Source organism: Triplophysa rosa, linkage group LG2 (assembly GCF_024868665.1).
Source record: "Triplophysa rosa linkage group LG2, Trosa_1v2, whole genome shotgun sequence".
Lineage (NCBI taxonomy): Eukaryota > Metazoa > Chordata > Actinopteri > Cypriniformes > Nemacheilidae > Triplophysa > Triplophysa rosa.
Window position 1 is genome coordinate 33089593 of NC_079891.1, and position 15597 is coordinate 33105189.

Sequence of the window (15597 nt, forward strand, 5' to 3'; positions counted from 1 at the left end):
TTAAATACTCGCTAACGATCTGCACCGTTAACTGTATAAACGATTTATAATCGTGCCAGCTGTTGCGATATATTATCAGTGGATGAGCCTCAACAAGTTTTGAAAATTTACTTCAAGCCAACGTAAACAACTGTGCGACCGAAAACGAGTTATCTAGACCCGACCGCAGCATACTCTTATTTTGAAAACACATGACGATACTTCCTTATTAAGCTCCGCCTTCAGGAAAATTCGCCTTTTTGATTGGCCAAGATGCTGTCACCAAACAGTGCACGCTCACGGAATTCTCCGCGTAGTCAGAAAAACGCGCCAACACATGTCGTGTTGTGGTTGTTCGTTTGACTGCAAAAATTAAAGAATATGGCATCAACGAGAAAGACTCAGACAAGAAATTTACCATGGTAAAAGTTGCATTTAATAATACCACTTTTTATCCTGTGTTTTAATGTGGTGGTAATACAAAAAGGCGTGTCCAAATATTGTTGTATGCATACTTTAACGTTAGCAGACATTGTACGGTTACATTATTTCTAATGCTTGATCTTCATTTCAGGGTTGAAAAATACAGACCTCAGACACTCGATGACCTCATCTCTCACCAAGATATACTGAGCACAAGTAAGCATTTACATTTATGGTTAGGTCTTTCTATTAAGAAAAATAAAAGAAATAGAATAATACTGTTGTGAATTTTCTGTATTAAAGAACCAAGGGCTGTATGGTAGTGTTGTAGTCCTTAAGAGGTTTTGAAGGGTATTCTCTCTTCGTTTTATTTCAAGTCCCTCAAGGATATCACTAGATTGCTTGTGAATCGTCTGCTTTATTTGTTAATATCATTAATGGGCTAATGAAACTTTCTGCTTCATATGCAATCAGTAACTTTTTTCTAACTTGATTTCTTTTGTTATTGTTGTGCTGGGTCAGAATCGGAGGCTCAGAACAATTAATACAAATGCCCACAAAATTCAAGATATGATTGCAAAACAAGTTATTGCATGAGATCTTGTTTTTTATATGTAATATTTGATATAATTAAGCAATATTACAAGAGCAAGAGAGACGTTTTTACAAATACGAGAACTATTGCAATATAAAAACCTGTGAAATTGTGTAAAAAAACACTTTTCTGTCGTTCAGACTTTCAGTGACTGTTCGTGAGCGTCAATATTTCACATACAGTCATTTCAGTTCCTTAGTGTTTGTTTTTGGTAGAAACCGAAGGAAAAGTCCTACATGTAATTTCGGTGTTATTTTATTCTAACGTTTTTTCTTAAATCGCTCTTTCAGTTGAATTTGAGTGGTCTTGACACACTCTGGTCTTGGTGCAGCATTACTGCATGGTGTATAAAATGAATCGCACAATATTCGGTCGCGCCACTTCTGTTTATTGGAAATGTACATTCAGATTACTACAGAAACATGTGTTTTAATAAGGTATTGTGTGTGTGATCTGTTTTATGAATGTACATACATTGCTCTTCAGTTCAGAAGTTCATCAGTGAAGACAGATTGCCTCATCTGCTTTTCTACGGCCCCCCAGGAACAGGAAAGACCTCCACTATACTAGCATGTGCTAAACAACTCTACAAAGATAAAGAGTTTAACTCCATGGTCCTGGAGGTACGGAACATACTGAATCATTGACAGACTTTTTTACTTGCTGTATTTATTCTCTACTGGGTTGAACACGTACCAGCTGTATATAAACCGCCGTGATTTGTGCTGCTAAAGAACGGTAATATTAAATATAGGATTGTTTATACGTTCTGGTTTTCCAAACGTGCAGATCTTTTTGTTAAATCTTTCCGAATTAGGTCTAGCGCTAATTGATTTATACACAATTCACGCAATGTTCACACATACGCACAATATCGGTGTATTAAACAAAATGTATTTTAGAGTGAATGATAAGGTCCTTTGAGATTGAGATTCTTTGTGCTTAATATGCTTGTGCGTTTTCTAATACAATCTGTTACCCGTCCGATTTCATCAGCTAAATGCGTCAGATGATCGTGGTATAGATGTGGTAAGGGGGCCGATCCTCAGCTTTGCCAGCACACGGACCATCTTCAAGTAAGAGCAGCACCCACCCTTACAGCCCATTCATAATCACCATAATGGTTAGCCACCTCCTCACATTATGTTCTTATGCTGTGCCATGTCTTTATTCGTTTTATTGCGGTTAAACATTGAATTTACGTTGTATGTGTGCTTGTAGGAAGGGCTTCAAGTTAGTGATCCTGGATGAGGCGGATGCTATGACCCAGGATGCACAGAACGCTTTAAGGAGAGGTACCATCTGCCCCTACATCAGTTCCCCTGCTGGGGTCCCAAATGGCCCTATGGCAAAAGAATAGCTTTCCGCCATTTCACTGTCCACTATAACACATTCATGAGAACAGTGTTATTTTAAATAATTATATCAAAACCACAAAGTAAATATGTCCTTTCCTCATGACCAAAATAATTATCATTTTATTTATTGATGAAATTTGTTTGCTTTTCAAATTCTCCAATTTTTCACATTTACTACGTTCATTGTATTTTAAATATTGTTTTATTTTTTAATTTATGCTTGTGGTTCCTTGCGCCACACCTCACTCTCTCTCTCCATCTTTCTCAGTCATTGAGAAGTTCACAGAGAACACTCGTTTCTGTCTCATCGGTAACTACCTGTCTAAGATCATACCTGCGCTGCAGTCTCGATGCACACGCTTCCGGTTCGGGCCGCTCTCTCAAAACCAGATGATTCCTCGACTGGAACACGTCATACAGCAGGAGAGGTGAGAACGTTGGGATTGTGGGTGTTAATGAGACGTGTTTGTGTGTTCTCAAGTGAGTACTTATGAATGAAATTGCACTAATTCTGAAGGAATCATGAAATGGCATTGTGGTTTGTGCAAAGTATTAAAGCAATAGAAAAATGATTTTAAAAATGAATAAAAATCATTTGTTTACCCTTGCGTCATTCCAGATGTGCATGACTTCCATTCTTTATTTAAACACAACGTTTTTTTTTAATATAAAAATTGTCATCACTGTCTCACGATGAAATATATGACAACTCGTAAGGTTATCGAATTATTGTTTGTTTCGGTTTCAATTCTATTAAATAAACTCAAAATAATAATGGGTATTAATAGAGGTTAACCCACTGGGGTTGTTTGGATTACTTTTATTTGGTGTTTTTCGGAGCTTCGACATTTTGGGACACATACATGTATTTAAAGTGACAGACTAAATAAATGTACTTTGCATTCAACTTTACGTTTGCCTCACATACAGGGACATTCAGAAATAAGCCTGAAAACCACCCAGACAAATATTCTTTATTTTTTTATGTATCCTATTTTTTGTGCGTTCAAGCTGAAAGTCTTGTATCATTGAAATTACTGTAGTAATGAGGCTGTAGTTTTTTTGCGTCATATGTGAAATGAGTCCCGAGAGGAGCCACTCAGAAGACCCTGAACACAACAGACGCTGGCTGCCCTACAAACCATTCAATTGAAAACCCCTTCACACACAAACACATTTTACATCCACTCTGCCCTCTGGCACCAACAACTCAAAAGCAAACAATGTGTCGCGTGAGCATGAATTCATCACGATTTCAAAATCTGTTTTGTGCACTGCCTTTATCCGGTAGCATTGACATCACCCCAGATGGCATGAAGGCCATTGTGACCCTCTCGACGGGAGATATGAGACGATCGCTGAACATTTTACAGGTGCGTATGCGCTGTAAACATCCTGATTCAGGTCTAAGTAAAGTTTGCTAAGAATTACATGCATATTTTATTGGACCGTGGTGGTCAGTTTTACAGAAACATGCGTTTATCTGATGTTCTTACAGTAATGATGTCACGCTTTCGTGTGTAGAGTACTCATATGGCTTATGGGAAGGTGACGGAGGACACAGTGTACACGTGTACCGGACATCCACTGAGATCAGACATCGCCAACATACTGGACTGGGCTCTTAATAAAGACTTCACCACTGCATATAACCGTATCCTGGACATTACTGTAGTATAGATATATGATTTAATACAAGATTATAGAAGAAAATGTTTCCATATTGATGCTTCTAGTTTTATTAAGGATATTTATCAGTAATATTTTATCTGATTTTAAGCACTTCAAGTGATAGTTCACCCAAAAGTGAAAATTCTGTCATCTTTTACTCGCCCTCTTGTCATGTCGAACCTGTATGAGTTTCGTTCTTCCGCAGAACACAAAAGAAGATATTTTGAAACATGTTGTTGACCGAACAGCGATGGCAGCCTTTCACTTGCATTGGTTTTGTGTCCATACAATAGAAGTCAATGGCTGCCACCGCTATCGACATTCTTCAAAATATATTCTTTTGTGTTCTGCAGAAGAAAGAAAACCATACAGGTTTGAAATGACAAGAGGGCGAGTAAATGATGACAGAATTTTCATTTTTGGGTGAACTATCCCTTTCAGATTGGTGTGAATAGGGGCGTCACAATATACTGGGACTGACAAGAAGCGTGATATTAAAAACAATGATTATCTACATTGTTAATACTACACATATGATAATATAATTTTAATTTTGCCTTAAGAGCCACTATGGATACAAACTCTCTCTGCTTCCATACAGTAGTATTTTGATTTATTGGCCAAAAAAAGATAGAAAAAAAAACTAAATTAAATATGATTTTGATTGATAGCAGTGTACTTATTTAAAAATAATCATCAGATATTGTGATAAAACGGTAATCGTGAATTATTTTGGTCGCAATAACCATGTAGTAAAACATCTGATATTGTGACAGCCCTATTGTGAAGTTAAGATGTTTGAAAAGTCCTTAGCAACGTTCAACAGAAATTTTGCAGCTCAAAACTCTTAAAGGTCTGGCACTTCATGACATTTTGACCGAGGTCCATCTTCTCATTCACCGCGGTAAGACAACAATTATTAATACATAAAATCAATAGACTTCAGTCCAGTGAAAGAATTTGGTCGTACAGCAGACTGAGGGGTTGAGGCCTAGACCCTCAACCCATCAGAATATAAGATGTATTCCCAGCCCTTGTTTCCCTGGAGATCCTCTTGTGGTTGTCATGAAAACCGGTTGTCCGCATTATTAGATGACGCCTGTTAGAAGCGGCAGAGTGTAGCACGCTTCACACACTTAAACAAACGCACTAAATTGCACACTACAATAAAGGATAAATAAAATAATAACAGCATTTCATGGATTTTTGTGGGTTGTAAATCTACAAGTGATGATACATTTTGTGCCAAATTACAGATTTTAACAACTGTTTCTACTAAGCACTTTCGATTCGTTTTTATTGAGTGACACAATCAAAGCATCTGTCCATACTGTCAGAGCTATTTTTGCTGTAATGCTTTTGTTTTGTTTTTCTTTCTAGTGGATTTTCCACCTTCCATTCGCATGGGCTTGCTTATCAAACTTGCAGATATTGAGTGAGTATCATTTTATAATCTTTATTCTGGCAGTGACTGTTTGGTTTGTGTTACAGTACAATTAAATGTTTTTTATATTAGGTATCGTCTGGCCTCTGGAACCAATGAAAAGATCCAGCTCAGCTCAATGGTCGCTGCTTTCCAAGCAGTTCGAGACATAGTAGTCAGTGATGGATAGATGGTGTCATGTGTTATAAAATCTTGTAATGTTTAAATGTTCATGTGTGCTTTTTATAAATAATGAAACGTATAAAAAAATAAAGTCTTTGAATAAATAGCTTAAGCGTAACTTAATCATTTAAAGCATCTGCGGAATTATCTGGGGAATTTAGGGTCCCAGAAAAATTACTTTCAATTTTAAAGTGTAAAATGTGTTGTCTGGAAGCCACAAACACTCCTCAGCTGTGATGTTTTTTACAACATAAGGTCTTTTGCTTCTGAACGTCCCTGTAAGTGAGAAATTCCTGAATTTTCGGTGGCAAGGGAAGAGCCTCCACCTGATAGGTCGAAACGGAGAACCTCGAGGCAGTCCGGCACAGATGCTTGAGACTCGGAACACGACGTGGAACTCTCCAGAACTTCACCTGCCCATTTCTACACCTACAGACAGACAAACACCTGTTAGACCAGTGGTTCTCAACGGGGGGGCCTCAAGATTACTAATACTTTAATAAAAGACAAAATGAGCAATAAAATATATTACATAAACAACTAAAAACCAGGTTATTTCTTATTAGTTGTCCATTTTTATAATGAATAAACACTTGTCCAGTTAATATCAAGCTCTGACATATTTTATTGGGTAGAAATTTTGAGGGGTTTTTTAGAGCAGGGGCGCCTTTGAATATTGTTTAACACAGTGGGGGGGCTTGGAGTAAAAAAGGTAGAGAACCCCCTGTGTTAGACATTTTGAAAGCATAATTTGACTCTATTGAAAGACACGTTCATACAAACAGACCAGAAATTATGTTTATTCTCTAAGTTTTCCATCACTTGTTTAAATTACCCTGTAGCAATGACGCCCCCGTGTGGATGGAAAGCGCAGCACAACCCACCGGCACGGTTGTGATCTGTATCGGTGACTAACTCATCTCGTTCCACATCCCAGATTTGTAACGCCCTGTAACATTCAACGTCACGGGAAAGTGAAAGATCGGCTGTAAAGGCATGTAAAGATATGATGTAATCCTGTCTCAGGTAATTCTCACCTGTAGTCTTTGAAAGCCAGCAACAGGCCAACAGGAGAGAAACTCAGATACGTCGGTAGAGAGTCGCTTCTGTTATAGCACAACTCGCAGTTCCTGGATGGAGAAAATCCAAAATATAGTATACACAGATTATAGGTAATGCTTTCAAGAAATGTACCGCTATTTCAAGTTAAATGTTTGACTGAATTACGTCTAAATTTGAGAAAATATAATTACACATTTAAAGGAACCGTTCACCCAAAAACGACAATTCTGTCAGTATTTCTTTCTGTTGACTTTGCAGACCAATTCACAAGAGTGAGCAAATTATCTTCATTTTTATTTTCTGGGTCGAATAACCCTTTTTAAAAACGCAACCATACTTTTTTACTTTGTAAACAATTACAGATGTCTGCAAACGCTATCTTAGTTTTCAATGTTTTATCTCAAATTTCGAATCATTTTATCCCAAAACGATATATATCTGTTATTGCACACTGTGAAAGGAGTGTTGTCCCAAACATGTCACCGCATATATTAGGTATGGTTGTGTATGTGACAAATAAAACTTGAAACTATTCAACAAAGGCATCAAGACAATGTTCTGACAGGAAGGAACATCTTGTTTGATCTACATACTCTACTCTGGACAGAAGATCAGCCGTGTAAGGGTCCCACAGGTCCAACCACCAGCCAGTAGAAGATTTGTATGAAGCGACAGCGAGCAGCGCTCCATCTGGAGAAAAGTCGCATGACACCATAGTGCGCTCGTGGTCGTAGGTGATGTGTCTCATAAAGGTATAGGAGCGCATGCTCCACAAATACAGCTTCTATTAGAAGGAAGAGATATCGACATTGTGAACAATTCAACAATGTACACAATGTTATTTTCTTGCACTGAATTAACTACAGAAGCTTTATAAAAAAAAACAGGATGCCTGGATGCTGAAACAGAAGGTTCACAGAATGGCACTGTGACGTACAGTAGCTGAGAAACTCACAGAGTCAAAGTTGCACAGTGAAGCGATCATACTGCTGTCGGGCGATATGGAGCATTTGAACACCCAGTAGTTTGGACCCCTCAGCACATGCGGATTGACACCTGCACAAATAAACAAAAAATGTTCAGACTTTTTAATGCACAGAGATGACAGTAAATGCATTTATACAAGAGTCACAACCTGAAATGATGACTCGGTAATGGATGATAATGTCATGAGCGATTAGTTTAGTCATACCAACACCAATTTACCCAAAATAGTCCCGTGCATTTTATTTGTTTTATTCACATGCTCAAACAACGCTGAAACTATTTGAGGTCTGGCATAAACACACCACCTATAGCTAAATTAAATGTAGAATGTTGCCCTGAAAGAGAAAGAAAAGTCACTTTGACCTTTCTTCGCCAAGTCCCATATCCTTAAAGTTTTGTCTCGAGAGGCCGACACAAGAGTAAGACTTCCATTTGGAGCGAAGACCAAATCCCTAACAAGGGCCTGATGTCCACTTAGAGTAAACAGCAGCTTTCCTGAGGACAAAAAGGGGCAACATAATACAACCTACATTAGTTCTATGCGTTTTAAAACATGGTCGGTCCAGTTAATATTTACACCAATGTAGGTTTATTGAATAATAAAAGGATTGTTGACGGTTAAATCCAAAGTGTTAGTCCAAAATAGTAAAGTCCAAAGTTTTACCAGATGAGACAACCCTGACTTGGATCAGACCATTATTGAGGCCGATGGCCAGAAGCAGGTCAGGTTCATGTCCGTTCTGATCCGCTCGGGGAGACGGGCAGGGTCCGAATGCCAGAGCCCATACGGCCTGCTCGCAGTGAAGCGTCCTCTCACTATTTGCATCTTCACCACTACTAAGAATATAGAGAAAAGAGTTTTAGCAGCGCTTGACGTGCAATGAGATGTTTCTGGATCCTCTATACAATAGATAACTATTAAATCAATGATATCTATCACAGATCACATGCCTGTTATTGTTTCACAGAAATGTTTTTCAGCACTTAAAGGGATAGTTCACCCAAAAATGAAAATTGAATTATCAGTCATGAATTACTCACTCTCAAGTTGTTCCAAACATAGACATTTCTTACACAAATAAAGGTATTTAGAAGAATGTTAGGAACTGAGATTTCTGAGCCACCATTGACTACCATAGTTGAACGAATTATTGTGTAATTTTATGTTCTGTTGAACACAAAAAAATATTTTGAAGAATTTAGGAAAACAACCCGTTCTGAGGCACCTTTGACAACCATTTTAATGGTAGTCAATGGTGCCCCAGAAATCTCAGTTGCTAACATTTTTCAAAATATCTTTCTTTGTGTTCAACAGAACAAAGATATTTATACAGGTTTGGAACAACTTGTGGTTGAGTAATTTTCGAGTGAACTGTCCCTTTAACAAAGAATGTTTATTCAGAATCCTTTCCATATTATTTAGTGGAAAGGAATAAACAGAATACCATAAATCCTGCTAGAATAGGACTCAAAACACTACATAGTAAAATTTGTTTTAATGGTAAACACTAAACAGCTGATGGCTCATAATGGTATGTGTAATAGAAATGAACAGAATTTCTGTTGTAATTTCAGCAAAGACTGATCAAAGGGTTTCATATATTACATAATAAATATTAGAGTAAATACAGACGCACTCTGTGGATGTCACCGGCCACGAGAGGATCTTCACAATGCCGAAGCCCATGGACCAGGCGAAATAAGATCCTCCGGGCGAGAAGCGGACGCTCCATGTCTCGCAGTGCGTGCCGGTCCGGTTCGGACTTTGGTGTGAGGGTTTCAGCTCCAGGATCAAATCATCCGGTTCTGTTTGCATTAAATGGCACACACCTGTCACTTCATAGTGGTTTGTTCGACCAAATTTCCTTTAAGGAAAGTCACCCCACTCGGCGTCAACGCCTCCGTGCACCTATTCGGTCATACGAGACCAAGTTCCATCTACTTGAATGGGGAAATACAGATATTTCCTAATTCGCCATCTAAGATTATAATAAAACAAAGTATTTCTAACCCACAACCTCAAACTGAGCTAAAAAGCCCTTTCCAGGTCCCCCAGAGAATCGTTAGTAATCGATGATGATTGGCTGTTTTTACTGGAAGGTGGGACTTCCGTGCCTAGGGTGGTCGCATTGGGCGTTGCACTTGCGATGTCTTGATACAATTTACAGTCTTTGGTCCTGCGCATAGACGGAAATGATAATACAATCTACTACTACTAATCTAAAGACGCTCACATTAAATAGCTATTCTAATTTTTTATAAAATATGAAATCTAAATGGTCTGGTTTTTATTCTTTATTTAATTTATTATCCTACGTTTGTATTTGTATATATGTACAACACATTGGCCAGAAACCGTTGTTTTAAATTGTTTTGTATAGATAAAACGCACATTGAATCGCCTTACCTTTAACCGTAGAAGGTCGAAACGCAGAGCACATATCACCTGTGGAATCATACGTACATAAAATAACGCCTCACCTACATAACGCTTCCTTTGACTGGGGGCGTGGCATACCGCGCGCAGTGTGGGTGGGTCTTTGCGTCACGTGACTGGTCAATTCCCTTCCTTTGTATGCTGTATGAGTACAGTACATAGGTATGTATTATAGATATTTATTGAACGTTTATGGTGTACAGTACACATTTAAGGTGTGTTGCATTCTTGCTGTTCTCAAGAATGTCACTGCCGTCTCGCGTCTCATTTTTTTAGGTTATAGATCCATTATTTTATTGAAGTGTGAAGCTATTTTACTTTAAATTATGATATAAATTTAGCGTGATTTTACGATTTTAACCATTAATGAAATTGTACAAGGGTAAATTAGTTAAGCATCAATCAATGTACATATGTATATTATTGTTGTATTATTTTGGGCTAAAAAAATTACAGCCAGACACAAGTTGTTTTATTTTTTATTTTTAAGTTCACATTATTATTGAAACAAGTCGATCCATTTAAGAACAAAAACAGCTCACTGACAAAAATATGAAAATTAAAGGTTTAATATCACTTTGAGGCAGTAGATGTAGATCAAAACCTAATACTGAAAATAAAAACAAGACCTCTCTAAAATCAATTTAAACTTTGTACAGATAACTGGACTATCACACAAGCGCAATATTAGACAGAAATAAAATAATTTAACACAGTCCTTAATGTTGAGAAACATAGAATTTCCTAACAGGATGCAGTTTATTGTTCTCCTGTTTGATCTGTGTATTCAGAACTGTCTGCAGCATCTTCATCTATAAAACAAAACAACACTGAAATCAAAATCAGTTCAAAAAACAAGACAAAAATGCTTAGTAAGAATGTCATATTTTGCAGTGAACAGATTGAAAAACGGTTTCTACCCCCAGGCAGTTAGATGCTTAAATACACGTTCACTCACACACTCCCAACCAAACTAAACGGTGCAATAAAAAACTCCCATAAGAGTGCAATAACCCACCCTACTATATTACTCTGCTGCATTATCACTTTACTTGCACCGTCACTGCACGACCTCAGAGGATTTATATTTTTGTGTGTATTTATGCCTTTGTCTATGTATATAGGTCTTTGGCTGCTCTTACATTTAACTGTATATATTTTATTTCTATTTCTTATAACTTTATAATTGTGTTTTTTTATTTACTGTTCACCTGTCTTCCAGAAGAGCTGCTAAACTGTATTTCATTGTTCCTAAACAGTGACAATAAAGTTCCATTCTCAACAAAGTACAGGAAATCATTGACTCTTACTGGACGGTCTTCTGTGAATCTCTACGAGTGTGGTTGCGTGTCCGTTGGTCAGTTGTGGCAATCGAGGAACGGCATCATGGAAAATTTCCTCTTCGTCTGAGTCCACCAAACTTATAATGTCCCCTCTGTCGTCAGATAAACTACTATAAAAACATATGAGAATGCATTAGCCTCATAGCATGTGTTCATTATTTATATGTTAGATGCTATAAAATGAAACAGTTGTATGTGTTGCTGTGATTTTTTGTGCTCATACTTACGTAAATCCTAAACCTGGGGGAAAACAACAGAAAAAATAACTGTCAAATGCAGTAAAAAAAGTTTCATATTTGTATGTATTACTGCAAAAACGGGGCAAATTATAAATATAAAAAGTCTTAATAAAAACATGTTTGCTATTGCTAACACTTATTTACTATGCTTTACTGTATTCAATATCAAATCAAGCCTACCAATGCAAATTCTGTCACGCTTCGAATATACCGTCACGCCAACAACGATTCCAATCATGATTATTAAAACGGAGACAAAGATTCCAACTACGACCCCTCCATTACCGGCTGTGGCTGAAAACAAATGTTAAACATGAAACAAGAATTTTACTCTCTACTGGGAAGCTGCGTCATGCATTTGCTCATGAGAGATGTCCAAAACATCTTGTCGGGTAACATTCATTCTCTGCTGGATCTGACCCCTGATGTCACTTTTAAAGCATTCTTCTCGTTGTCATTCTGCTGACATCATCATTGAACATTTACAGAGTGTGTGGATCATTTTGAAGTTGTAGAAAATATTCTTAATATACTGTAAAAGCTCATGATTCTCACACTTACTTTTCACGGTGAGATACACGTCCAGCTCTCTTGCACCAAGAGGATTTTCACTATAGCAGGTGAAGATGCCCTCATCGTCTTTTGTCACGTTGACTATGGTGAGTGTGTATGTGAGGTTATTTTCAGTCGTGATATATTTGGATGTGCTGTTGATGACTGTGTTATTTCTCTTCCATACGGTTTTAGCTGGTGGGAGAGAGTTGATCTCATTACAGCTGAGTGTGAGGTTAGTGCCCTCCAGAGCTGTGACCATAGGGTCTCCTAATGGGTATGGTATCCCTGAAATACAGAAAATGAGATAAAATAAATTCATTTTAAATCTGCCTAAAACACAGTGTAAGAAATTGAGTATTAAGTCATCAGCACAAAGGTTGTGGGTTTGATACCCAGGGCACACATATAGAAATAAATATATACATTGAGTTCATTTTAAGTTTGGAAAAAAGCATCTGCCAAATGCATAAATGTAAAAGATTTTGTCAAAACCTAATAAATGTAACACAAAAATAACTGACAACCCAAAAGGACCATATGAATGATGCTCTTACTGAGTGTGAAGGAACAGGAATTCTGCACTCCGGTCACGTGACTGCCCACACACTTCACCTCCTCCCTATCCTCCAAAATAAACCTGTTCACATGCACCTCCAAACGCTCCGTCTCCTGGGATGTTGAGTTGACTGTGGGACCCTTGGCTATCACAGACGGTTTTAAAACCTCATGCCATTCCAGGGTTGGCACCGGGTAACCTCCATGCCAGGTACATATGAACACAAAATCCGACGGCCCATTTCCCGGCTCCCAGCTGCATTCCGGGTGTCTCTCCGGAGCATCTGAAATCATTTAGAGAAAAAATTGAATGTTGATTTTCCCAAGAAAATGTGATACAAGCTCTGGAAAATTGCTTAATGGCCCACGTGAAAAGTGTCCACCCTCAAGTTTCTATTAAATGAACAGAACAAATTTCTGTGCAAATCATTTGTAAAACCACGAACATGTTACACAGAAATTCATTCACTTCCATTTCACAAAATAGGCCTAAAATCCTAAATAGAGAAAATAATTCATTATAAAATGTTTTTTTCTTACTGTATACCTAACACAAAGCAAAGCATCATTACACAGTCTCTTTTTTAAATATTTTTTAAGATTTCCAAAGATCTTTCAACACGTCTGAAAAACAACAAAAATGTGTTTCTCTTACAGTAAACTAGAAGTTCCTGGTTCTTCTTCTCAGTTCTCATGGAGAGGGTGTTCTGAGCTGTACACCTATAGATCCCTTGATCGCTCAGTTGAATGTTACGTATTGAAAAATTAAGGTACGATTCATTCCCAAAGCCTTTGTCAACGGCCCCGTTCGATGCTGAATTTTCAAACAACCACGTCAGGTTCTGTGCAGGTTGAGACTTACTGGAGCAATTAAACAAGACATCTGAACCTTTTTTGACATATAACGTTCCATTCTTTAGTGCGGTTGCTGGTTTTATGTCCATTCCTACATTAGTTGGACCATCTGCAAAAACAACAACAACAACATTTAAATGCATAAACACTGAGAGGAATTTCCAACAAACCATCACTCATTATAAACATCATAAGAAAGGGTTCTTTCGAGTTTGATTTTAAATGGAAGGGAATTATTATTGTTTGGTCTATTTATTACAATATTAGATCAACTTTATTTAAGCGTGATAAGGATGAAACCTTAAGGATTTTTGTGTGATTTCACTTGTACCCATTTTAATGTTACACTACTCTCTTGTTGTATCGAACAGCGTCCTACACATCTCAGTCACACGGTGGCGGTTCTCAGAGTTCACACACAGAGGTCTAACCAGAAAAACCTGTTAGAAGGTAGACTCCCTATCCAACAGAAACTGCAGCCACTTTTTGCATATGAAAGCTTTTCATATGTCACATTGGTACCGTTAAGATATTCAGCACCATACCAGCGACTTGAAGCTGAACTTTAGAAGACGTTTGCCATGATCCGCCACCCGTGGTTTGGGATTCACATTCATATTGGCCTCCATCTATATACTCAAGTCCACTGATCTTTAGAGTTCCATTGTTTAAGATGGAAAGACGGTTCGATGGCACAGAGGATTTTTGGAAGGTCACAACAGCTCCATACTTCTTCCACTGATAGACAAGTGCAGAGGCATTTACTGAGGGCTGGTTGCATTGCAGCGTGGCATTCTCTCCTTTCTCTCCAATAACATACTGCACCTGCTCCTCTGTCACTACAGGAATATTAAAAGAACAATAAATGTGATCACAAACGAAATTGTATTATGTTATATCATCTATTTGTACTAATTATAAACAATATCATAGTTTAGACATAAACTACAATGTCTGAAGTATGGTATTAGTGTGGTATATGGTACTATATTATGTAAGTATGTGTGTATAAAAAAGTTATCAATTTGGATTGAGCTAAACATGATAATAATAAGAATAATAACGAAGAATAGTGATTATTTACATTAGAAATAATTTTACAGTATCTCTGTTAAAAATGAAAGCAAAATAGTTAAAGGTAAACTCGCCTGTTTCATGTGATATAAGAAGCAGATAAAAAGCTGTTGTGATTATTCTCATCGTAGATTCAGATTGTTCCAAAAAAAGATGGACTAAAATCGTTTTGTAAATTAGATCAAGGTTGCTTTTGTTGTAGGAAAAAGCGCTTCACGCCGATTTTATGAATACAAAAGAAATACAAAAAACTATATTATGATTAATTCGCGTCCATTGGCCCTCCTTGACCATTGATCGCTGGATATTTTGGAGTTAAACTTCATTCTTGTCCATATTCTACCTGTTTACTCGTTTCAGTTCCCGGAAACTTTAAATTTGTTGCGTGGCCACACCCTTCACCTGCGTTCTTAAAGAGACAGTGCTGCTTACGTTTCATTCTCAAAAAAGTCTTGTTCATAATATGCGAAATAATATCCTTTATTCTTATTTCAGACACAAGCATTTAAGCGTTTACTGGGAAATATTATGTAAATTGCTATTCAAAGTGCTCATTTTAACCTCTTAACCTTTTAACGTTCTGTACAATTACTTCGGGTGTTATACCATGTTGCTTAAATCAATAGTATGCATAGTTACTGTATTCACGTTTATCTCGTTGTATGTGCATGGTATATTTGCATTATCCATTAAGGTTTTGTGATTTTTCATTTTTTAATCAGGGAGTGTGCAGATAAGTTATTCTTGTTTATAAAACCGAATGTTTTCACATCATGTCCGCTAGAGGGAACTAAAGGGCTTTACATTTCTTGAGGTGTGTAACGCAATTTTGGTTCCCCCACATTGGTTCCGGATGTG

General features: G+C 37.4%; 3 protein-coding genes across 6 annotated transcripts; 1 reads left to right on the plus strand and 2 right to left on the minus strand.

Moving 5' to 3' along the window:
* The first annotated feature begins 284 nt into the window (after positions 1-284).
* rfc5 (replication factor C (activator 1) 5) lies at positions 285-5657 on the plus strand. The gene is made up of 11 exons (XM_057350569.1): positions 285-401; positions 554-618; positions 1484-1620; positions 1994-2073; positions 2219-2292; positions 2624-2783; positions 3647-3728; positions 3880-4009; positions 4853-4930; positions 5407-5461; positions 5543-5657. The coding sequence occupies exons 1-11, from the start codon at positions 361-363 to the stop codon at positions 5637-5639; spliced, it is 999 nt and encodes a 332-aa protein (XP_057206552.1). The 5' UTR covers positions 285-360; the 3' UTR covers positions 5640-5657.
* Positions 5658-5843: 186 nt separating this feature from the next.
* wsb2 (WD repeat and SOCS box containing 2) lies at positions 5844-10198 on the minus strand. Of its 4 annotated transcripts, none has more exons than XM_057350545.1 (9): positions 10089-10198; positions 9319-9487; positions 8346-8515; positions 8045-8176; positions 7650-7750; positions 7288-7478; positions 6670-6762; positions 6468-6581; positions 5844-6061 (listed from the first exon to the last, which is right to left on the minus strand). In XM_057350545.1, the coding sequence occupies exons 1-9, from the start codon at positions 10120-10122 to the stop codon at positions 5860-5862; spliced, it is 1206 nt and encodes a 401-aa protein (XP_057206528.1). In that variant the 5' UTR covers positions 10123-10198; the 3' UTR covers positions 5844-5859. The 4 variants fall into 4 exon arrangements, with proteins under 4 accessions (XP_057206528.1, XP_057206520.1, XP_057206535.1 ...); XM_057350537.1 differs by having other exon boundaries at positions 8346-8518; XM_057350552.1 differs by having other exon boundaries at positions 8346-8518; positions 9319-9858; positions 10089-10164.
* Positions 10199-10581: 383 nt separating this feature from the next.
* On the minus strand, positions 10582-15120 carry vsig10 (V-set and immunoglobulin domain containing 10). Its single transcript, XM_057363187.1, has 9 exons — positions 14814-15120; positions 14211-14504; positions 13466-13774; positions 12810-13094; positions 12262-12540; positions 11881-11994; positions 11689-11701; positions 11429-11571; positions 10582-10930 (listed from the first exon to the last, which is right to left on the minus strand). Exons 1-9 carry the CDS (start codon positions 14863-14865, stop codon positions 10878-10880), a joined length of 1542 nt encoding a protein of 513 aa, XP_057219170.1. The 5' UTR covers positions 14866-15120; the 3' UTR covers positions 10582-10877.
* Positions 15121-15597: the final 477 nt, after the last annotated feature.

Bases quoted from the DNA above. Each gene is read 5' to 3' on its own strand.
- wsb2 (XM_057350537.1), bottom strand. From the start codon at position 10,122: ATGTGCTCTGCGTTTCGACCTTCTACGGTTAAAG. The intron at 8,519-9,318 runs GTGCGTCTGTAT...CTATATTCTTAG, and splicing joins TGGCCGGTGACATCCACAGA to TAGTGGTGAAGATGCAAATA. The intron at 8,177-8,345 runs GTAAAACTTTGG...TTTTGTCCTCAG, and splicing joins AGTCAGGGTTGTCTCATCTG to GAAAGCTGCTGTTTACTCTA.
- vsig10 (XM_057363187.1), bottom strand. From the start codon at position 14,865: ATGAGAATAATCACAACAGCTTTTTATCTGCTTCTTATATCACATGAA. The intron at 13,775-14,210 runs GTATGGTGCTGA...TTGTTTTTGCAG, and splicing joins AGTTCAGCTTCAAGTCGCTG to ATGGTCCAACTAATGTAGGA. The intron at 13,095-13,465 runs GTAAGAGAAACA...AAATGATTTCAG, and splicing joins CCAGGAACTTCTAGTTTACT to ATGCTCCGGAGAGACACCCG.
- rfc5 (XM_057350569.1), top strand. From the start codon at position 361: ATGGCATCAACGAGAAAGACTCAGACAAGAAATTTACCATG. The intron at 2,074-2,218 runs GTAAGAGCAGCA...GTGTGCTTGTAG, and splicing joins AGCACACGGACCATCTTCAA to GAAGGGCTTCAAGTTAGTGA. The intron at 4,931-5,406 runs GTAAGACAACAA...TTTTCTTTCTAG, and splicing joins CCATCTTCTCATTCACCGCG to TGGATTTTCCACCTTCCATT.